This window comes from Scyliorhinus torazame, chromosome 19, assembly GCF_047496885.1.
Source record: "Scyliorhinus torazame isolate Kashiwa2021f chromosome 19, sScyTor2.1, whole genome shotgun sequence".
Classification (NCBI taxonomy): domain Eukaryota; kingdom Metazoa; phylum Chordata; class Chondrichthyes; order Carcharhiniformes; family Scyliorhinidae; genus Scyliorhinus; species Scyliorhinus torazame.
The window spans coordinates 117,384,174-117,407,269 of NC_092725.1; the positions used below are offsets into that span (position 1 = coordinate 117,384,174).

The 23,096-nt window shown below is 46.7% G+C and overlaps 1 protein-coding gene across 2 annotated transcripts in view; it reads right to left on the reverse strand.

Moving 5' to 3' along the window:
• Positions 1 to 638: 638 nt before the first annotated feature.
• ptprr (protein tyrosine phosphatase receptor type R) overlaps positions 639 to 23,096 on the reverse strand; it is a 371,240-nt gene continuing 348,782 nt past the window's right edge. For both annotated transcript variants that reach the window (XM_072485105.1, XM_072485106.1), the window contains one exon: positions 639 to 1,901. In XM_072485105.1, coding sequence (XP_072341206.1) covers positions 1,808 to 1,901 — 94 coding nt within the window. In that variant the 3' untranslated portion in view covers positions 639 to 1,807. The remainder of the gene's footprint in view (positions 1,902 to 23,096) is intronic.

Consider the following 23,096-nt stretch of genomic DNA (forward strand, 5'->3'; position numbering starts at 1 on the left):
ATAATTTCCAATGATTATAGAACCAATCTTTGCTTTAAAAACAAAATCTTTCATGGGATATGAGCATCGCTGGCAAGGCCAGTGTTTATTGCCCATTCCTGTTTGCCATCAAACTGAGGGTAGTTACGGGTCAACCACGTTAATGTGGGTCTGGAGTTACATGTAGGCCAGACCAGGTAAGGATGGCAGATTTCCTTCCCTAAAGGACATTAATGAACCAGATGGGTTTTGACAACAATCGATGATAGTTGCTGTGGTCACCATTATTGAGACTAGATTAATATTGCAAATTTAAATTTCTGCAGCTGCTGTGGTGGGATTTGAACCCATCTCCCCAGAGCATGGGCCTCTAGGTTACCAGTTCAGTGATATTACCACTGTACTTATCTGCTCAATCTTTGCAATTCTAATCTGCTTCACCTTTCCATAAAAACAATCCCTCCATCCCAGGAATCAACCTAGTGGTCCTCATTCCTATCCCTCAGCAGTGATATATTTCAGTTTGATGTATATACATGCACACTTGAATAAATACAAGCAAATGTCACTGTAATTCACTCCTGCCCCAAGTATTTGGGTAAAGGTGGTGTTAGGAAAATTGAAAGATTTCTGATCACAATATACATGCCAAAACAAGATTTCCAAAACCTGTTGAATTTATTGTCGTCATACACAAAAAAGTAACAGCGCTGAATAAAAACACAAATTATTCTGTGCAGATTCTGCACTGCTTTCTGTAAACAACTTATTAATGTAAACAATTTCCTGCACACAACAAAAAAGGAATTTAAAATATGTCTCATCAGCTGGAACATATGATAAGTAGCTGCATACAGAATAAAGCTACATCAATGCTTCGTATTTTTGGGCTTGTTATTATATTAGTATATATATTCCCATACATTTATACAGTGCACTTCTTGTCTGTCAAGAGAAAGAAAGCGTTGACACTACTTCACAACATTAGAGAGAGAGAGACAAAGATGCTGTAAGTGTCAATCACAGGGATCCGCTTAATATCTAGGAAGCTTGTACATTTGGACAATCTCAATAGAAATACATTGTCATGGACACAGGAATACATATGATTGTTTAACATTGTGCAAGTTGACTGCTAGTTAGGATTATAAATATGCATACAATTCAACACCATGTCACAAATAAGAATCTCCTTCTACATTACATACAAAACATTTAGAGAGTTTTAAAATATTGCAGAATTGGACAATTATTCAAAAATTCATGAATAAAACACTTGTGCATTTCAGCAGCAAGACAATAATGTGGCAAAGAAATAAAATTCACCACATTATGACATAGCACTTTCCACATTATATATTAATAGATCACATCGAGAGCTGTACCAGTTCAGAATACAGAAAATCCAATAAAGGACTGGACATTATATTTCTATCCAAACTCCCAGTCTCTCAAAACAAATTCAACCAGTACTGCTTTTCTGAGACCACGGGAAGTATTGTTGAACTGAACTTAACATAAAAGGCCTTTATTAGACACATAAAATATACCACATGATATTGAAGTTAGCTGCATCTTCCTATAACAGAATTTAGGAAAATTTACACAACATTCAATCAGATAGCTTTAATCAATCTGGCAAACAGTATTTTCCAGTCCTGCTGGGACTAGTTTCTGAGTTTACCATGGATCACCCTTCTGCTGGAGGTAATTCCACTTTTTGTTTCCCTAGGCAATAAACATGCCATTACCTTCAAGAAATAATTTAGCTTACTCCTATGTAACTTTGAAATACGTTGTCACGCGTGAAGAGTATTACATGACAGATTCACTGGCTAGTGTCAGCTGAGATCGTGCTCTCATAAAGACTCAGAGCATGATGTACGAATCCATACTGTTCACTTGTCTGAATCATTCCTCCTCTGTGAACAAAGCAAACAGATTAAAAAAATTGGACGTCTGTTAGAATAAAGATGAGCACACATAATCTTCCAAAATTAGAATTGCAGATTATCAACATTTTATTCCAATGCGATTTAGAAGAGGCGAGGGAGATGAGAAGAGAAAAATGCCGGGGGAACGATAGTGGAGTGAAATGTGTGAGTCTGGCACTTGGGCCTAGATTTTTCAGCCAACGCACAGTGACAGCACTCACAACTGACCTCAAAGGAAGCTACCCACAATGATTTAGTGATTTCGGTGGCATGGATTTCCCCTTTCCGGAAAGTGGTCTGAATCCGGTGCCAAGTCAAGAGAATCACCAGGCACACAGCCACGGTGATATAATTAAACAGAGTAAACACCAATCACATTGAAGTACTCTCATAGACAGCAAACAAGGAAGAAAAAGGCACCGGTTTCCCTTCACCTTCAATAAAATTTTACAGAGCGTAAAATAAATGATTGGGACATATACATGGGATTAAGGTAGGAACTGAAATACAACAAACAAACTCTTAAAAATGTATTATTTTAAACATTCATGGAAATGTTATTATAATGTTGACATGATACTAATAAAAAATAGTTTTCTATGGCCAGAGAGGTTTTCTCAGTAGTAATTATGAATTTATAATGCCTTTTAAAAAAAGCAATTACACCTCATTCAACAAAATTTAGCCGTAAAGTGTGAATTTTGTTAGTTTAGTGATTTCTTTCTGATTACTGACTGTGGGGTCTTTCACAGTGCACCCAGTGACAAAACACAGAAATACTGATGACAACTTCTGGAAATCTGCATTTATGTATGCAGGTATGGATTCCAGAAGTTACTGACAGTGAAAGCGAACAGTTTCACTGTCACTTACTGTCACAAAACTTAGGCCTTGCCCTTTTATCTAATTACTCTATGTTCTTGCCTAACTAGGGACTGCAATAATACTAAACTAAATATCTGTGGGTTACAAAATAAACTATTGTACAATCAATGATTTTCAACATTAGGCCTTTACTGCTGTTAATATACAAATAATCACAAACAGTCCTAGTTCTTAAGTACAGTTACAGCATTAAATATATATTTGACGCACAGGCCAATACATAAATGTACTAGTTAGACTTCCGGGTGCGGCGATGACCAGCTAAGTCGCACTTAGGCTAAACCCATTGTGAGGCGACATAGAAGGGAGTCCCCCCAGATGTGAATGGACAGAAGAGATAATAGTGGCCAGATTGCGGAGGATCCTCTGGAGCAGCGGCAAAGAAGGGAAGTGAGAAGCAAGATGGCGGTGGAGGGAGGCCAGTTGGTATGGGGCCTGGAACAGCAGGAGTTCCTCCGGCGATGTGTGGAGGAGCTCAAGAAGGAGGTGCTGGCGCTGATGCTGCAGACGATTGAGGGGTTAAAGGAGGCGCAGAAGACCCAAGAGATGGAGCTCCGTGGAGTGAAGGCAAAAGCTGCTGAAAATGAGGACGAGATACAGGGCTTGGTGGTGAAGACGGAGACGCACGAGGCACTGCATAAGAGGTGTATGGAGAGACTGGAAGCCCTGGAAAATAGCTCGAGGAGGAAGAACTTAAGAATCTTGGGTCTTCCCGAAGGGGCAGAGGGAGCCGACGTTGGGGCGTATGTGAGCACGATGCTTCATACCTTAATGGGAGCTGAGGCCCCAACGGGCCCCCTGGAAGTGGAGGGAGCGTATCGAGTCCTCGTGAGAAGACCAAAGGCAGGAGAAATACCTCGAGCAATAGTGGTGAGGTTCCACCGCTACAAGGACAGGGAGATGGTCCTGAGATGGGCGAAAAAGACACGGAGCAGCAGGTGGGAGAACGCGGTGATCCGCGTGTATCAGGATTGGAGTGCAGAGGTGGCGAGAAGGAGGGCGAGTTTCAATCGGGCCAAGGCGGTGCTCCACAAGAGGAAAGTGAAGTTCGGAATGTTGCAGCCGGCAAGACTGTGGGTTACACACCAGGGTAAACACCACTACTTTGAGACGGCAGAAGAGGCGTGGACATTTATTGAAGAGGAGAAGTTGGACTAGATTGGAGAAAGAGTGTTTGAAATGAAGTAGTGAGGTGGTGGTAAGGGACTGTGAATCAGATGGGGGAAAATTTCTTTCCCCTCGAAGGGGGGGGACATGAAGAAATGTGGGTGCCGGTGGGGAAGGGGAGGGGGAAGGAGAGAGGGAGCTGCGCCATCAGGGGCGGGGCCGAGAGGGAAGCGCAGGCTTTGTTCCCGCGCTATGGAAATTGTGGCGGGAAAAGGGGGCGCAGGAAGGAGGGGGCCTCACATAATGGGAGGCTAAGGATAAACGGGGGAAGCCGAGGTCAGCCAGAGTTTGCTGACTTCCGGAAGCAATATGGGGGGAGCAACTAAGCTAGAGAGGGATCTAGCGGGGGGGGGGGGGGTTAACTGGGTTGCTGCTGCTAAGGGGAAGGGGAAGCTGTTATGGGATGGGATGGTCGGGCGCCGTCGGAGAGATAAGCGGGTGCGTGGGAACCGGGTGAGGAGCTGGTCTAAAAAAGGGGATGGCTAGTCGACGAGTGGGGGGGGGGGGTAAAGAGCCCCCCAACCCGGTTGATCACGTGGAACGTGAGAGGGTTGAATGGGCCGATTAAGAGGGCAAGGGTACTTGCGCACCTAAAGAAGCTAAGGGCAGACGTGGTCATGCTTCAGGAGACGCACCTGAAACTGGCGGATCAGGTCAGATTAAGAAAAGGATGGGTGGGACAGGTATTCCATTCGGGCTTGGATGTGAAAAATAGAGGGTGGCAATACTGGTGGGGAAACGGGTATTGTTTGAGGCGAAGACCATAGTGGTGGACAGTGGGGGTAGATACGTGATGGTGAGTGGCAGATTGCAAGGTGAGGCGGTGGTGCTGGTGAATGTATATGCCCTGAACTGGGATGACGTGAACTTTATGAAGCGTATGTTGGGGCGCATCCCGGACCTGGAGATGGGAAAGTTGGTAATGGGGGGGGGACTTCAACATGGTGCTGGACCGGTCCAGATCTAGGACCGGGAGGAGGCCGGCAGCGGCCAAGGTGCTTAAGGGCTTTATGGAGCAGATGGGAGGAGTGGATCCCTGGAGATTTACTAGGCCAAGGAATAAAGAGTTTTCCTTCTTCTCCCATGTCCACAAAGTGTACTCCCAGATAGACTTCTTTGTCCTGGGAAGGGCGCTGATCCCGAAGGTGGCAGGAACGGAGTATTTGGCTATAGCCATTTCAGATCATGCCCCACATTGGGTAGATCTGGAAGTAGGAGAGGAAAAGGAACAGCGCCCACTCTGGAGATTAGATATGGGACTGTTGGCGGACGAGGGGGTATGTGTAAGGGTGAGGGGATGTATTGAAAGGTACCTAGAGATTAATGATGACGGAGAGGTCCAGGTGGGAGTGGTCTGGGAGGCGCTGAAGGCGGTGGTTAGAGGGGAGCTGATCTCCATAAGGGCCCATAAGGGGAAACAAGAGGGTAAAGAAAGGGAGAGATTGTTGAGGGAGATTTTGAGGGTGGATAGGCAATAGGCGGAGACTCCAGATGAAGGGCTATACAGGGAAAGACGGAGATTGCACACGGACTTTGACTTGTTGACCACGGGTAAGGCGGAGGCACAATGGAGGAAGGCACAGGGAGTGCAGTATGAATATGGAGAGAAGGCGAGCCGGCTGCTGGCCCAACAACTTAGGAAGAGGGGGCGGCGAGAGAGATCGGAGGGGTTAGAGACGAGGAGGGAAAGATGGAACGGGGAGCGGAGAGGGTGAACGGGGTGTTTAAGGTATTTTACGATAGGCTATATAAGGCTCAACCCCCGGAAGGGAAAGAGGGAATGATGCGTTTCCTAGACCAGCTGGAGTTCCCGAAGGTTGAGGAACAGGAGATGACAGGACTGGGAGCGCACATTGAGGTGGAGGAGGTGGTAAAAGGAATTGGGAACATGCAGGCAGGGAAGGCCCCGGGACCGGATGGGTTCCCGGTGGAGTTCTATAGGAAATATGTGGACCTGCTGGCCCCACTTCTGACGAGAACCTTTAATGAGGCTAGGGAAAGGGGGATACTACCCCCGACGATGTCAGAGGCGACAATATCGCTGATCCCGAAAAGAGACAAAGACCCGCTGAAGTGCGGGTCATACAGGCCTATTTCCCTCTTGAACATAGATGCCAAGCTTTTGGCCAAGGTGATGGCGACGAGGATAGAGGACTGTGTCGCTGGGGTGGTGCATGATGATCAAACGGGGTTTGTTAAAGGGAGGCAATTGAATGCTAATATACGGAGGCTGCTGGGGGTGATGACGATGCCCCCACCGGAGGGGGAGGCGGAGATAGTGGTGGCGATGGATGCAGAGAAAGCATTTGATAGAGTGGAGTGGGACTACCTGTGGGAAGTACTGAGGAGATTTGGATTTGGAGAGGGGTTCATTAGATGGGCTCAGCTCCTGTACAGGGCCCCGGTGGCAAGTGTGATTACAAATAGGCAACGATCTGACCACGTCCGACTATATCGGGGTACAAGACAGGGATGTCCCCTGTCCCCGTTACTGTTTGCGTTGGCAATTGAGCCACTGGCCATAGTGCTGAGGGGCTCTAGGAAGTGGCGGGGGTACTTAGAGGAGGAGAAAAGCATCGGGTGTCATTATACGCGGATGATTTGTTGTTGTATGTCGCGGACCCAGTGGAGGGGATGCCTGAGATAATGCAGACACTCAGGGAGTTTGGAGAATTTTCAGGATATAAATTGAATATGGGGAAGAGTGAACTGTTTGTGATGCACCCCGGGGAACAGGGCAGGGGAATAGACGATTTACCGTTGAGGAGGGTAACAAGGGATTTCCGGTATTTAGGGATCCAGGTGGTCAGGAACTGGGGAACCTTGCATAAGCTTAACTTGGCACGACTGGTAGAGCAGATGGAAGAGGACTTTAGGAGGTGGGACATGGCGCCCCTGTCATTGGCGGGCAGGGTGCAGGCGGTTAAAATGGTGGTCCTTCCGAGGTTTCTTTTTGTGTTCCAGTGCCTCCCTGTACAGATTACAAAGGCCTTTTTTAAGAAGGTGGACAAGAGTATTATGAGCTTTGTGTGGGCTGGAAAGACCCCAAGAGTAAAGAGGGAGTTCCTGCAGCGCAGTAGGGACAGAGGGGGACTGGCACTGCCGAGTCTAAGTGATTATTATTGGGCCACCAACGTGTCAATGATATGTAAGTGGATGAGGGAAGGGGAAGGAACGGCGTGGAAAAGACTGGAGATGGCGTCCTGTAGGGGAACTAGTCTAAAAGCACTGGCGACAGCGCCGTTACCGTTCTCCCCCAAAAAATACACCACAAACCCAGTGGTGGTGGCAACTCTGAAAATTTGGGGGCAGTGGAGACGACATAAGGGAGTGACGGGTGCCTCAGTGTGGTCCCCGATAAGGAACAACCATAGGTTCGTCCCGGGAAGGATAGGTGGGGGATTTAAATCTTGGCAGCGAGCAGGAATTGCGAAATTGAAGGACTTGTTCTTAGACGGGACGTTCGCGTGTCTGGGAGCACTGACAGAAAAATATGGGTTGCCAACTGGGAATGCATTTCGCTATATGCAAGTGAGGGCATTTGTGAGGCAACAGGTGAGGGAATTTCCGCAGCTCCCGGCGCAAGAGATCCAGGACAGAGTGATTTCGGGGGCATGGGTGGGCGATGGTAGGGTGTCAGATATATATAAGGAAATGAGAGACGAGGGGGAGACGATGGTAGAGGAGCTGAAGGGAAAATGGGAGGAGGAGCTGGGGGAAGAGATTGAGGAGGGGCTGTGGGCAGATACCCTAAGTAGGGTAAACTCTTCGTCCTCGTGTGCCAGGCTCAGCCTGATACAATTCAAGGTTCTACACAGGGCGCATATGACTGGAGCAAGGCTGAGTAGATTTTTTGGAGTGGAGGATAGGTGCGGGAGATGCGCGGGAAGCCCGGCGAACCACACCCACATGTTTTGGTCATGTCCGGTATTGCATGGGTTCTGGGTAGGTGTGGCAAAAGTGATTTCAAAGGTGGTGGGGGTCCGGGTCGAACCAGGATGGGGGTTGGCTATATTTGGGGTTGCAGATGAGCCGGGAGTGCAGGAGGCGAGAGAGGCCGATGTTTTGGCCTTTGCGTCCCTAGTAGCCCGGCGAAGTATTCTACTTATGTGGAAAGAAGCTACGCCCCCGGGTGTGGAGGCCTGGATCAATGACATGGCAGGGTTCATAAAATTGGAGCGGATGACGTACGCACTAAGAGGTTCGGCTCAAGGGTTCACCAGGCGGTGGCAACCATTCCTCGACTATCTCGCAGAGCGATAAGGGAAAATAGGAAAGGTAGCAGCAGCAACCCGGGGGGAGGGGTGGGGGGGTGGGGCTCATTTGGGTCCTCAGGGGTTTTATGTGTGTGTTTATATATTAGTTATTTATATGAGATGTTACAAAGTTACTATTTTAGTTACTATTTCAGTTGTTTCTTATTTTGTTGTTGGCAGTTGCCGTTAGTTAGCATATTATTTATTTTAAAAAACGATCTATGTATATATTATTCCAAAGTTGTAAAATGGGAAATTTTTGTTTGATCGAAAAACTTTAATAAAATATATTTATAAATGTACTAGTTAACTGCACTTTCTATCAGAAGACCTATTATTAATTACATTCATAATTATCAAACAATCTATAATCATAACCACCTGGTTTAGTAAAGTAGAAACTTTGATTTGTTATCACAAATAATGACCATATGAATTACACATATCTACATCGCCTGTCACCACAATGAAGACAGGAGGAATCAACTAAATTAAGCTACTAATTTCACCCACATTTGAATTTCAACTTAAAATTAAGACGTAAAATATAAAGTCCCATCTGAGTCCAGCTGAAGCAGTGTACCCAGCAACGTAGAAATCAAGAAAAACCTACCAACATTTTCAAAAAACAAAGAGCAAAGAAAGGTACAACACAGGAACAGGCCCTTCGGCCCTCCAAGCCTGCGCCGACCATGCTGCCCATCTAAAATAAAATCTTCTACACTTCCGGGTTCCGTATCCCTCTATTCCCATCCTATTCACTTATTTGTCAAGACGCCCCTTAAACGTCACTATCGTCCCTGCTTCCACCACCTCCCCCGGCAGCGAGTTCCAGGCACCCACTACCCTCTGTGTAAAAAAACTTGCCTCGTACATCTCCTCTAAACCTTGCACCTCGCAGCTTAAACCTATGCTCCCTATTAATTGACCCCCCTGCCCTGGGAAAAAAATCTCTGACTATCCACTCTGTCTATGCCCCTCATAATTTTGTAGACCTCTATCAGGTTGCCCCTCAACCTCCGTCGTTCCAGTGAGAACAGACTGAGTTTATTCAACCTCTCATCATAGCTAATGCAAATGCTGGAATAGACCCCCAAATATCTGACTACTCAAAATCAGCTCCAGATATCGATATGCAATGAATGTGCAGGGGGACATAGGGTTCAATTTTACAGGGGGATACCCCCCCGGGGCAAGATCACCCCGCGCCCCCCCCCCCCGAAGACCCCGGAGGCCGGCCACTGAGCTGGGTCCCGCTGGTAGGGACCTACCTTGATTTACGCCGGCGGGACCCGGCAAAAACAGGCGGGAACTCGGCCCATCACGGGCCGGAGAATTCAGGCGGCCCCGGGGCCCATTGAGGTGCGCCTGTCAACGCCATTCTCCGCGGCGGGCGGCGCGATTCACGCCTCGGTGACTTTCGGGGGGTGGGAGAATTCGGAGGCCGGCGGGGGGCGGGATTCACGGCAACCCCTGGCTATTCTCCGACCCGGTGGGGGGGCGGAGAATCCCGCCCCCTGTCTTTCTTTTGTCTTCTCCAGCTGCATGTATTGCTGCGGGGAAGGCGGAATGAGGAGATTAAGTGGCTATTAGTTGGCCACTTAAGTTGCCTCAATAGGCCTAAGGGCAGGCCGGTGCCTTACCAAGCCTGGTAATATATGGGACAGATGGGGGTGGACGGGAAGGCAGTGATGTGGCCACATTCATTTACACACCTTCCTCTACGTGGGGCAGCACGCTAGCATTGTGGATAGCACAATTGCTTCACAGCTCCAGGGTCCCAGGTACGATTCCCAGCTTGGGTCACTGTCTGTGCGGAGTCTGCACATTCTCCCCATGTGTGCGCGAGTTTCCTCCGGGTACTCCGGTTTCCTCCCACAGTCCAAAGATGTGCAGGTTAGGTGGATTAGCCATGCTAAATTGCCCTTAGTGTCCAAAATTGCCCTTAGTGTTGGGTGGGGTTACTGGGTTATGGGGATAGGGTGGAGGTGTGGACCTTGGGTTGGGTGCTCTTTCCAAGAGCCGGCGCAGACTCGATGGGCCGAATGGCTTCCTTCTGCACTGTAAACTCTATGTTCTATGTTCAAACCTTCAAATAAACTATATTCCCCCCTTTAGGCTTGTAATGCAAGTTGCAGATAAAACCAGCATCCCATCACTTGTCTTGCAGTGACAAGAACCTAAGACGTACAAAAGCATAATTTGCAGTAGTAGTGAACTGAGATGTTTGTGAAAAGAATTGTAAAGTGTAAGGCCCTAGATTTATTTTCTGGAAGGATCTGGTGGCATTGAGCCTCTTCCTTCCCAGAAAATCTTGATTATTTTATACTTTACTGGGGTGACTTTAAAAATGTCTATGATTCTATGTAATTCTGATTTTAATCATGGAGCGTTGCAGCGATTTGAGATGGAAAATTAAGTCATTGTATGGGCTTTAATACATCTCTACAAGATTCACTTATTTTCATTGAGAATGTAATCGTACACAAAGTATGTTGATTTGTGAACTTTTTTTTTACAGGATACAGCTGCAATACAGTCAGCTGGTGTATGGAACCGAACATAAACCAGTGTGAGTAGTGCAAGAGCTAGAGTTCCCCAAATTCTACTCTTGATTTGAAAGGGCACAGGCAGGGAGCAACATTTAGACGGCCATATCTGTGCTGGAGTGAATCTGGGTGTGTTTCACACTCATATTGAAATGTTCATCTCTGAAAAAGGTGGGAGGTCTGTATCAATCCAAAAGATGTCAGCTTCAGCTCACTTTATGAGGTGGGGAGTGGATGAGCAGTTCCTCTAAAGTGTCATATCTTTTCTTTAGAGAGTTCAGTCATAATTCAGAACTGGGCTGCCACATGGGCCCCATTTCCACCAGTGAAGAGGCTGGTGAACCTCCTTTCCCTAGACATAAGGCCTTTGAAGATGCTTTGACCTTCTACTAGATTGAGGTCATGTAAGCTTCCAACTTAGGAAGTCCCTTCACTATGGATTCTGTCTTCTCCATATCAATGGCTTTGTATGGGCTATTCAGAGGAACAACCCCCACGTGGCACTACAGGAACTTCCACCACTGGTTGGTCCTTGGGATTATTGGGCATTGGCTTATTTTCAGGCCCTTTCGCGACACTGCAGACTGATAGCTCAAGTCAGTTGGAAGGCCTGAGGCCTTTGAGCCAGTTGCAGTGTGAATCTATAATTAGGTTTCTATTTGGGAACTGGGAAGTCTGACACCACGATGCGAAAATTCTAGCAGTATCATGCAAAGAAGTGACCGAGAGTAACAGAAAGAAAGGTTCCAGATAAATACAAGGCATTTCTCTGGGATAGGAAGCAGTTGTGTGAAATTATTGCTGTGCTGTTTGCAAATTCTCTTGCTTCTTCAAAGAGATGTCCGTGGGTCAGTGCTCCACTCTATCAATTTATAATCAGCATCCATCATGACTGAATGACCTGTCTTGTGCACTTTCTGATTGGAAGGATAAGTTGTTTTAGCATTATTTACAGTGTCAGTGGGTCCCCGACACAGGCTCCATTCTGTCTGAGCGAGTTTCATGTTGTATCAAGTATGAATCACACTAACCTCATAGAAACCTGGAATAGCTCCCAGGGAACAAGTGAAGTTCCTCTTCAAATATTCAGCCAAGTTAACCATGCTGATATTTTAATGGACATTCCAGAGCCCTTCAGCTATTCCAGACAGGGGTTCTTTTAAATCAGGATCGTGAAAACAACTGCTTCAGAAATTTCGGCTCAGTCCATCTACTACTGGATAAGGATTCATTGTTGCCTTTCTTGAATATATTAATTATTCTGGTATTAGAAGTTAGAAGTTAACTGGCTTCGTATTTTTTTCCCATTTTCAAGACCTAGTTTTTAATTCTTACCCTCTACATCTACTGCACATGACGCTGCAAAAGATCTGTTCTCAAAGAAATTAGGACATCTCCATCTGCAACCTTATCATATTCCAGTGCACAAGGTGGCTGAAGTTACCAAATCTTTTTTGCACTTGAACTATATTCCCCAGCCTAAAAAGTGGCCCTCATCTTCAGATACCATCATACCTGGTCCTTCTGCTTTTTTAGCTCTTCATCCTCTACCACTCTTCATCACTATTCTAGATCCTCCTCAGTTACTGTTCTTCCAAATTTCTCATCAAAATCCCATCCTTACATCAAGGCATTCCTCTTGCTTGTGGACTACAAACAGAATCTGGGGAGGGATTCACCGACCCCCCGCCAGGTCGGAGAATCGCCGGTGGCTGGCGTGAATCCCGCCCCCGCCGGTTGCCGAATTCTCCGGCACCGGATATTCGGCAGGGGAGGGAATCGCACCGCGCCGGTTGTCTGGCCCCCCCCCCCGGCGATTCTCCGGCCCGCGATGGGCCCAAGTCCCGCTGCTGGAGTGCCTGTCCCGCCGGTGAGAATCAAATCACCTCTCTTACCGGCGGGCCAAGGCTGCGTGGGTGGGCTCCGGGGTCCTGGGGGGGGGGGGGGGCGCGGGGCGATCTGGCACTGGGGGGTGGCCCCACGGTGGCCTGGCCCACGATCAGGGCCCACCAATCCGTGGGCGGGCCTGTGCCGTGGGGGCACTCTTTTCCTTCCGCCTTCGCCATGGTCTCCACTATGGCGGAGGCGGAAGAGACCCCCTCCACTGCGCATGCGCGGGGATGCCGTGAGCGGCCACTGATGCTCCCGCGCATGCGCCGCACGGCAAAGTCATTTCCGCGCCAGCTGGCGGGGCAGCAAAGGCCTTTCCCGCCAGCTGGCGGGGCGGAAATCAGTCCGGCGTGGGCCTAGCCCCTCAAGGTGAGGGCTCGGCCCCCTCAGGATGCGGAGAATTCCGCGCCTTTGGGGCGGCGTGATGCCGGACCGATTCACGCCGTTTTTGGCGTCGGTTGGCGGACATCGCGCCGATTGCGGCGAATCCCGCCATGTCAACTGACTCTTACCTCAGGATTACTCCCCCTTTCTGACTTTACTTAGAATCAATTTTTCATTTACTCTCCTAATGATAGTCATTCCAATAATCCATTCATTGCAAAGCCTTTCCATCACTGAGGGCACTTCTAACTCGTTCCTCATTTTTCTCATTATCCATGTTACATTGATCACTTTAATATTTCTACCTATGCCGCTGAAAAAAACCTCCTAGTTAGGAACATAGGAACAGTTTTCGGAGCAGAAGTCGGCATATCAGCCCTTCGAGCCTGCTCCGCCATTCAACCAGATCATGGCTGACCTCTTCCTGGTCTCAAAGCCATCTCCCTACCTGTTCCTCATGTCCTTTTAGTATTATACTCCTGTATGCTTCACCTGATGCCTGTGTCAATGTATTAACATTGTGTATTTTATGTTTGCCCTATGTATTTTTGCATGTATGGAATGATCTGTCTGAACTGTACGCAGAACAATATTTTTCACTGTACCTCAGTACACATGACAATGAACAAATCCAAATTCAAATTTTTTTTGCACTGAGTGCTGAATTTGGTGCATTTGAGTGCTATAGTAAGAGTTTGGTGACCGAGGGAGTGCTGAATTTGGTGCATTTGAGTGCTATAGTAAGAGTTTGGTGACCGAGGGAGTGCTGAATTTGGTGCATTTTGAGTGCTATAGTAAGAGTTTGGTGACCGAGGGAGTGCTGAATTTGGTGCATTTGAGTGCTATAGTAAGAGTTTGGTGACCGAGGGAGTTAGGTGAGGAGGGAGTAAGGTGCTCCTTTCATTTTGTTTCCGACATTTCCGCAAAGAGTGAAAAGAGAGCCAGGAGTTTACAGAAAGAGTAGCTGACTGGGAGCAGAGTCGGAGGGCGGAGATCTAGTTAGTCCACAGGGCAGCTATATTCTGTCAGGTAAGAGGGGATGGAGGCTAGGCCAGTTGTATGCTCATCCTGTAGGATGTGGGTGGTGAGGGATACCACCGGTGTCCCCGCTGACTATACCTGCGGGAAGTGCACCCAACATCAGCTCCTCAAAGACCGTGTTAGGGAACTGGAGCTGAAGATGGATGAACTTCGGATCATCCGGGAGGCAGAGGGGGTGATTGAGAAGAGTTACAGGGAGGTAACCACACCCAAGGTACAGGACAAGAATAGCTGGGTTACAGTCAGGGGGAAAAAAACAAACAGGCAGACAGTGCAGGGATCCCTCGTGGCCGTTCCCCTTCAAAACAAGTATACCGTTTTGGATGCTGTTGGGGGGGATGACCTACCGGGGGAAGGCCCTAGCGGCCAGGTCTCTGGCACTGAGTCTGGCGCTGGGGCTCATATGGGAAGGGGGGAGAATAGAAAAGCAATAGTTGTAGGAGATTCAATGGTTAGGGGAATAGATAGGAGAGTCTGTGGTCGCGAGCGAGACTCCCGGAAGGTATGTTGCCTCCCGGGTGCCAGGGTCAGGGATGTCTCGGATTGTGTCTTCAAGATCCTTAAGGGGGAGGGGGAGCAGCCAGAAGTCGTGGTGCACATTGGTACCAACGACATAGGTAGGAAAAGGGGTGTGGAGGTAATAAACAAGTTTAGGGAGTTAGGCTGGAAGTTAAAAGCCAGGACAGACAGAGTTGTCATCTCTGGTTTGTTGCCAGTGCCACGTGATAGCGAGGCTAGGAATAGGGAGAGAGTGCAGTTGAACACGTGGCTGCAGGAATGGTGTAGGAGGGAGGGCTTCAGGTATTTGGATAATTGGAGCGCATTCTGGGGAAGGTGGGACCTGTACAAGCAGGACGGGTTGCATCTGAACCAGAGGGGCACCAATATCCTGGGAGGGAGGTTTTCTAGTACTCTTCGGGAGGGTTTAAACTAATTTGGCAGGGGAATGGGAACCGGATTTGTAGTCCAGCAACTAAGGTAGCCGATATTCAGGACGCCAAAGCGTGTAATGAGGCAGTGGGGAAGGGAACACTGACAAAGGAGAGTACTTGTAGGCACGGAGATGGGTTGAAGTGTGTATACTTCAACGCAAGAAGCATCAGGAATAAGGTGGGTGAACTTAAGGCATGGATCGGTACTTGGGACTACAATGTGGTGGCCATCACGGAAACTTGGATAGAAGAGGGGCAGAAATGGTTGTTGGAGGTCCCTGGTTATAGATGTTTCAATAAGATTAGGGAGGGTGGTAAAAGAGGTGGGGGGGGTGGCATTGTTAATTAGAGATAGTATAACAGCTGCAGAAAGGCAGTTCGAGGAGTATCACCCTAAAGAGGTAGTATGGGTTGAAGTCAGAAATAGGAAAGGAGCAGTCACCTTGTTAGGAGTTTTCTATAGGCCCCCCAATAGTAGCAGAGATGTGGAGGAACAGATTGGGAAACAGATTTTGGAAAGGTGCAGAAGTCACAGGGTAGTAGTCATGGGTGACTTTAACTTCCCAAATATTGAGTGGAAACTCTTTAGATCAAATAGTTTGGATGGGGTGGTTTTTGTGCAGTGTGTCCAGGAAGCTTTTCTAACACAGTATGTAGATTGTCCAACCAGAGGAGGGGCAATATTGGATTTAGTACTTGGTAATGAACCAGGGCAAGTGATAGCTTTGTTAGTGGGGGAGCATTTTGGAGATAGTGACCACAATTCTGTGACTTTCACTTTAGTAATGGAGAGGGATAGGTGCGTGCAACAGGGCAAGGTTTACAATTGGGGGAAGGGTAAATACGATATTGTCAGACAAGAATTGAAGTGCATAAGTTGGGAACATAGGCTGTCAGGGAAGGACACAAGTGAAATGTGGAACTTGTTCAAGGAACAGGTACTACGTGTCCTTGATATGTATGTCCCTGTCAGGCAGGGAAGAGATGGCCGAGTGAGGGAACCATGGTTGACAAGAGAGGTTGAATGTCTTGTTAAGAGGAAAAAGGAGACTTATGTAAGGCTGAGGAAACAAGGTTCAGACAGGGCATTGGAGGGATACAAGATAGCCAGGAGGGAACTGAAGAAAGGGATTAGGAGAGCTAAGAGAGGGCATGAACAATCTTTGGCGGGTAGGATCAAGGAAAACCCCAAGGCCTTTTACACATATGTGAGAAATATGAGAATGACTAGAGCGAGGGTAGGTCCGATCAAGGACAGTAGCGGGAGATTGTGTATTGAGTCTGAAGAGATAGGAGAGGTCTTGAACGAGTACTTTTCTTCTGTATTTACAAATGAGAGGGGCGATATTGTTGGAGAGGACAGTGTGAAACAGACTGGTAAGCTCGAGGAAATACTTGTTAGGAAGGAAGATGTGTTGGGCATTTTGAAAAACCTGAGGATAGACAAGTCCCCCGGGCCTGATGGGATATATCCAAGGATTCTATGGGAAGCAAGAGATGAAATTGCAGAGCCGTTGGCAATGATCTTTTCGTTCTCACTGTCAACAGGGGTGGTACCAGGGGATTGGAGAGTGGCGAATGTCGAGCCCCTGTTCAAAAAAGGGACTAGGGATAACCCTGGGAATTACAGGCCAGTTAGTCTTACTTCGGTGGTAGGCAAAGTCATGGAAAGGGTACTGAAGGATAGGATTTCTGAGCATCTGGAAAGACACTGCTTGATTAGGGATAGTCAGCACGGATTTGTGAGGGGTAGGTCTTGCCTTACAAATCTTATTGAATTCTTTGAGGAGGTGACCAAGCATGTGGATGAAGGTAAAGCAGTGGATGTAGTGTACATGGATTTTAATAAGGCATTTGATAAGGTTCCCCATGGTAGGCTTCTGCAGAAAGTAAGGAGGCATGGGATAGTGGGAAATTTGGCCAGTTGGATAACGAACTGGCTAACCGATAGAAGTCAGAGAGTGGTGGTGGATGGCAAATATTCAGCCTGGATCCCAGTTACCAGTGGCGTACCGCAGGGATCAGTTCTGGGTCCTCTGCTGTTTGTGATTTTCATTAATGACTTGGATGAGGGAGTTGAAGGGTGGGTCAGTAAATTTGCAGACGATACGAAGATTGGTGGAGTTGTGGATAGTAAGGAGGGCTGTTGTCGGCTGCAAAGAGACATAGATAGGATGCAGAGCTGGGCTGAGAAGTGGCAGATGGAGTTTAACCCTGAAAAGTGTGAGGTTGTCCATTTTGGAAGGACAAATATGAATGCGGAATACAGGGTTAACGGTAGAGTTCTTGGCAATGTGGAGGAGCAGAGAGATCTTGGGGTCTATGTTCATACATCTTTGAAAGTTGCCACTCAAGTGGATAGAGATGTGAAGAAGACCTATGGTGTGCTCGCGTTCATTAACAGAGGGATTGAATTTTAGAGCCGTGAGGTGATGATGCAGCTGTACAAAACTTTGGTCAGGCCACATTTGGAGTACTGTGTACAGTTCTGGTCACCTCATTTTAGGAAGGATGTGGAAGCTTTGGAAAAGGTGCAAAGAAGATTTACCAGGATGTTACCTGGAATGGAGAGTAGGTCTTACGAGGAAAGGTTGAGGGTGCTAGGCCTTTTCTCATTAGAACGGAGAAGGATGAGGGGCGACTTGATAGAGGTTTATACGATGATCAGGGGAATAGATAGAGTAGACAGTCAGAGACTTTTTTCCCGGGTGGAACAAACCATTACAAGGGGACATAAATTTAAGGTGAAAGGTGGAAGATATAGGAGGGATATCAGAGGTAGGTTCTTTACCCAGAGAGTAGTGGGGGCATGGAATGCACTGCCTGTGGAAGTAGTTGAGTCCGAAACATTAGGGACCTTCAAGCAGCTATTGGATAGGTACATGGATTACGGTAAAATGATATAGTGTAGATTTATTTGTTCTTAAGGGCAGCACGGTAGAATTGTGGATAGCACAATTGCTTCACAGCTCCAGGGTCCCAGGTTCGATTCCGGCTTGGGTCACTGTCTGTGCGGAGTCTGCACGTCCTCCCCGTGTCTGCGTGGGTTTCCTCCGGGTGCTCCGGTTTCCTCCCACAGTCCAAAGATGTGCAGGGTAGGTGGATTGGCCATGATAAATTGCCCTGAGTGTCCAAAATTGCCCTTGGTGTTGGGTGGAGGTGTTGTGTTTGGGTAGGGTGCTCTTTCCAAGACCCGGTGCAGACTCAGGGGGCCGAATGGCCTCCTTCTGCACTGTAAATTCAATGATAATCTATGATTAATCTAGGACAAAGGTTCGGCACAACATCGTGGGCCGAAGGGCCTGTTCTGTGCTGTATTTTCTGTGTTCTATGTTCTATGTTCAAATCCAAATTTAATCTGTTTTTTAGTCAGAAATATACCTATCTCCTTCTTGAAATCATTTAAGGACTCAGTTTCCACCATACTACAGGGCAGCAAGTTCCACAAATTCGCTACCCTCTGTGAGGAGCAGTTCCTCCTAATCTCAGTTCTAAATCTACCGCCTCTCAACCTATATCTGTGACCTCTCGTTCTAGATTGCCATACAAGGGGGAAAATTTGGTCTATGTTTACTTTATCAATCCCTTTTAGTATCTTATGTACCTCAATCAGATCCCCTCTCATCCTTCTAAACTCCAGCGAGTCTAAGACCAAACTGTTTACTCTCTCCTCATACCTTTCATCCCTGGATTCATTCTGGTGAATCTCCTCTGAACTGCCTCTAATGCCACCACATCCTTCCTCAAATAAGGAGACCAAAACTGGACACAATACTCCAGATGTGCTCTCACCCTATACAATTGCAACAACACTTCTCTACTTTTATACTCCAGTTCTTTTGCAATAAACGCTAAAATTCCATCTGCCTTTTTAATTCCATGCTGTACCTGCATACCGACTTTCTGCAATTCATGAAAAGACACCCAGATCCCTCTGCCTAGATGCATTTTGAATCTACTTTACATTTAGATAATAATTTGCCTTTCTATTTTTTCATCCAAAATGGATAAGCTCACAATTATCTACATTAAATTCCATCTGCCAAATTTTGGCCTGATCTCCTAGCCTATCTATATCCGTCTGTAAAATCTGTATCTCCTCTTCACTGCCTGCTTTCCCAGCTATTTTAGTATCATCCACAAATTTTGCTATGTTACACTCTGCTTGCAGATCTTTTATATAGATTGTGAACAGTTGAGGTCCAAGGACTGACCCCTGTGGCACCCCGCTAGTTACAGTTCGCCAGCGAGAGAAGGACCCATTTATCCCGACCTTCTGCTTTCTGTCAGTCAACCAATCCTCAATCCAATCTAATATTCTCCCCCCCCCCCCCCCCAATCCCCTGCAATTTCACCTTGTGGGTCAGTATTTTATGTCGCACCTTGTCAAATGCCTTCTGGAAGTCTAGATATATCACATCCACTGGTTCTCCATTATCCATCTTGCATGTTACACCCTCAAAAGAAGTCAAGAAAGTTTGTCAAGCATGACATACCCATTATAAATCAATGCTGACAATGGTGCATTGAGCTTTAGCTTTCCAAATGTTCAGTCATCTCCTCCTTAAATGATTGATTCCAGCAACTTCCCAACCACAGACGTCGAGCTAACCAATCTATAGTTTCCTACATTTTGCCTCTCTCCCATTTTGAATAGGGGCATCAGATTAGTGTGTTTCCAATCCACTAGGTCCCTTCCAGAATCCAGGGCATTCTGAAATATCATAACCAATGCATCCACTATCACTGCTGCCACATCCCTTAATACCCTAGGGTGCAGGCCATCAGGTCCCAGAGACTTATCTGCCTCTAATCCCATTAGTTTATTCAACACCATTTCCTTAGGGATGGTTATTGCACCAAGTTCCATTTATATAAACTGTAGTATATGGAAAGTTTTTATTATTTTACACCGTGAAGACAGAGACAAAATATTGGTTCAGTGCCTCCACCACCTCTGTGTTCCCCATTATTATCTCACCAGTATCGTCCTCTAAAGGGCCAACTATTCTCTTCCTCATTGTGTACTTAGAGAAGCTTTGGTATCAGTGTTTATGTTTTCTGCTAGTTTCCTTTTGTAATTTATCTTAGCTGTTTTGATTTTATTTTTAGTAGCCTTTTGATGAACCTTAAAGTTCTCCCAATCCTCCAGTTTACCACTAGCTTTTGAGGTATGATATGCCCTAGTTTTTTCCTATATGTCTTCCTTAACTTCCTTGTTTAGCCATGGAACGTTTTTCTCCCTTTTACAATTCCTCTTCCTCTCAGGAATATACTTTAATTGAGAGATATTTAATATCTCCCTGAACATCTGTCATTGTTCCTCAACTGTCCTACCCTCAATTATTGTGCCCAGTCGACTTGGGCCAACTCTTTCCTCAGGCCTATATAATTACCTCTGCCCAACGCTAAAACGTATGGCACTCTGTCTTCTCTCACTCAATCTATATTTGAAATTCTAGCATGCTGTGATTACACCTTCCAAGAGAATCCTTAACGACAAGACTATTTATCAACCCTTCTTTATTACACAATACTAATTTTAAAATAGACTGTTCCTTGGTTGACTCCGTAACATATTGCTCTAAGAAACAAAGCCTCATGCACGCTATGAAATCTTCCTTGAGGCTACCTAGGCCAGTCAATATGCATATTAAATTCACCCATGATTACCATTGTGCCCTACTCACAAGCCCTCATTATTTCTTGGTTTATACTATGATCCACTTTGGAAGTATTGGTTGTGAGCCTGTAAATTACTCTTCCCAAAGAGATTTTTCCCTTGTTTTTTTATTTCCACCCAAATCGATTCAACATTTTGGCTCTTAGTGCCAATATCATTTCTCAATACAGTCAAAGAACATAGAACATACAGTGCAGAAGGAGGCCATTCAGCCCACTGAGTCTGAACCGACCCACTTAAGCCCCCACTTCCACCCTATCCCTGTAACCAAATAACCCCTCCTAACCTTTTTGGTCACTAAGGGCATAGGATGCCTGTTCATCCTATTAACCTCTACCTTCTCCTCACATGCTGACCTGCTGCTTTGGTTCCCATTAACCATTATATTTCTTGTAGTTTTACCCTTCTCTTCCTCCCCCATTTGCTAGTTTAAAGTGCCTGTGACCACCCTATATCTCCTTTCTGCTAGAACACTGGTCCCAGATTTGTTCAGGTGGAGACCGTCCCAACGGTGCAGAACTCTCCTGTCCCAATGCTGATGTTGCTTTAGAGAAGTCTTTGTAGCTCTCAACTTCTTTTGCTGTGGCTTGCAACTAATCACAACAATTTCATTCTCTACGGACCCATTTAGCTCTTGCCTCTTCTCTTCGATTGATCGCTGTTTAGATCAGTTGCTCATCCTTACCATTTCCATGGCAAAACAAGCAGCTCTACAACTGGAAATTCGAGGGCTATGAGATTGAGCTTATAGGATTCACGAGCAGTCTTATGGCCAATAATTGCAGCTCCAGTAAATCACTGCAGGAGTTGCAAATGTACCAGCCAATACCAACATCTAGCAAGACCAGAACAACGTCCAGGGTTAGGCAGAGAGATAACAGGTAATATTTATGTAATGATCATTTCTAACAAATAATGTCCAACTATCTCATTTTGATTTTTAACAGCATCACTCCAACTTAGTCATCTACCAACAAGATATCAGGGTTCACCATTGGCAAGAAGATTAATTGGATCAGCATTATCAATACTATAGCTGCAGACCAGGTATTCTCACTTCAAAGCCACCCATCGTCTATCAGGTTCAGATTAGGAGTGTACATCTTTTACCATTTAACCATTTACCTCAATCGATGCTGCTCCAAGCACATTCCAGAAGATGAACTCCAACCAGGACAAAGCAGACTGCTTCATCAATACTCTACCACTAAACTCAATATTCACCCCCCTGTCATTGATGCGATGTGGCTGCAGATTACACTGCAGCAACTCACCAAGATTATGGGAGCAGCAGCTCCCTGCTCTGCAACCTTTATCTCCTAGAACTCAAACTCCAGCCGAAGTTGCACCTCGCTCTCTGCGGCCCAGCTGTGTGGTTCTGGAGATGGCCCCAAGGGACAAGAAGAGTACCCCGAGGTGTAGGCATGGCTACCTGGAGGTTTTAATTAGAGGTGTCCGCCAGTATCTGGAGGTTCCTTTTCCAGGAGATGGTCAAGGAGGTCCACCAACCTCACCTCCACTGCCTGGGAGGCAGTCGGGAAGGATGTCAGCTCCGCGGGCAATTGCCACAGAAATTCCATCCAGTGCAGGAAGGGGATCAATGATCTCATCCACACCTCCAGGGTAAGTCAACCTTAAGCTCACTCCAAACTCACACTTTCATCAAGGCATTATGTACTCAAAGCATCACAACTCAGGGAATTCACACCATATGTGGGGAGGCATCAACATTGAAAGTCTATTCACCAGCATCACATCCATCATCCTGCACAAACAGCACCTTACTGCGGAGGGCTCAGCACACACAGTAGGCATTCATCCTTCCCAATCTCGGCTCCATCCCTTCTTATCATGTTCCATCTATTTGTCTTTGTGCAGGCCAAGCTTGCCCACAACAAGAAGGAGCGATCCCAGACTGGAGGAAGGATGAGATCACTCCTGTGGTGAAGGCAAGATCGGCCTCTCCCAACAAGACAATATGGATAAGCCCTCTATGAGCTGATTACATTCTGACATTCACAGTGAGTGATTTGCAATGTTGTATTCAGCCTGTTCATGAACTCAATCTATCTCTTTCTTACAGGCTGCTGCAGGTCCAGACAGACCAGAATATCTGGCATAAACCCGATCTTCCATGCCACCTCAGAGGAAGATACTGACGAGCCACCTGAAGAAGACCCGTCACTGCATTCACCTGCACCCTTCACTAGCGCAGAGCTACCCTCCCTCCGCTGTTGGTCATTGCTCTAGATTAGGCTTGGGTTCACATTCTGGGTACACCTCAGTGACACATCTCCACAGTAGTTGGAGGCAATGACAGGTTTCTGGCACTCGGAGGTCTGTTGGAGAACAGGCACCCGCTGAGGCAAAGTCAGATGGTTAGCCCTTGGAAATGT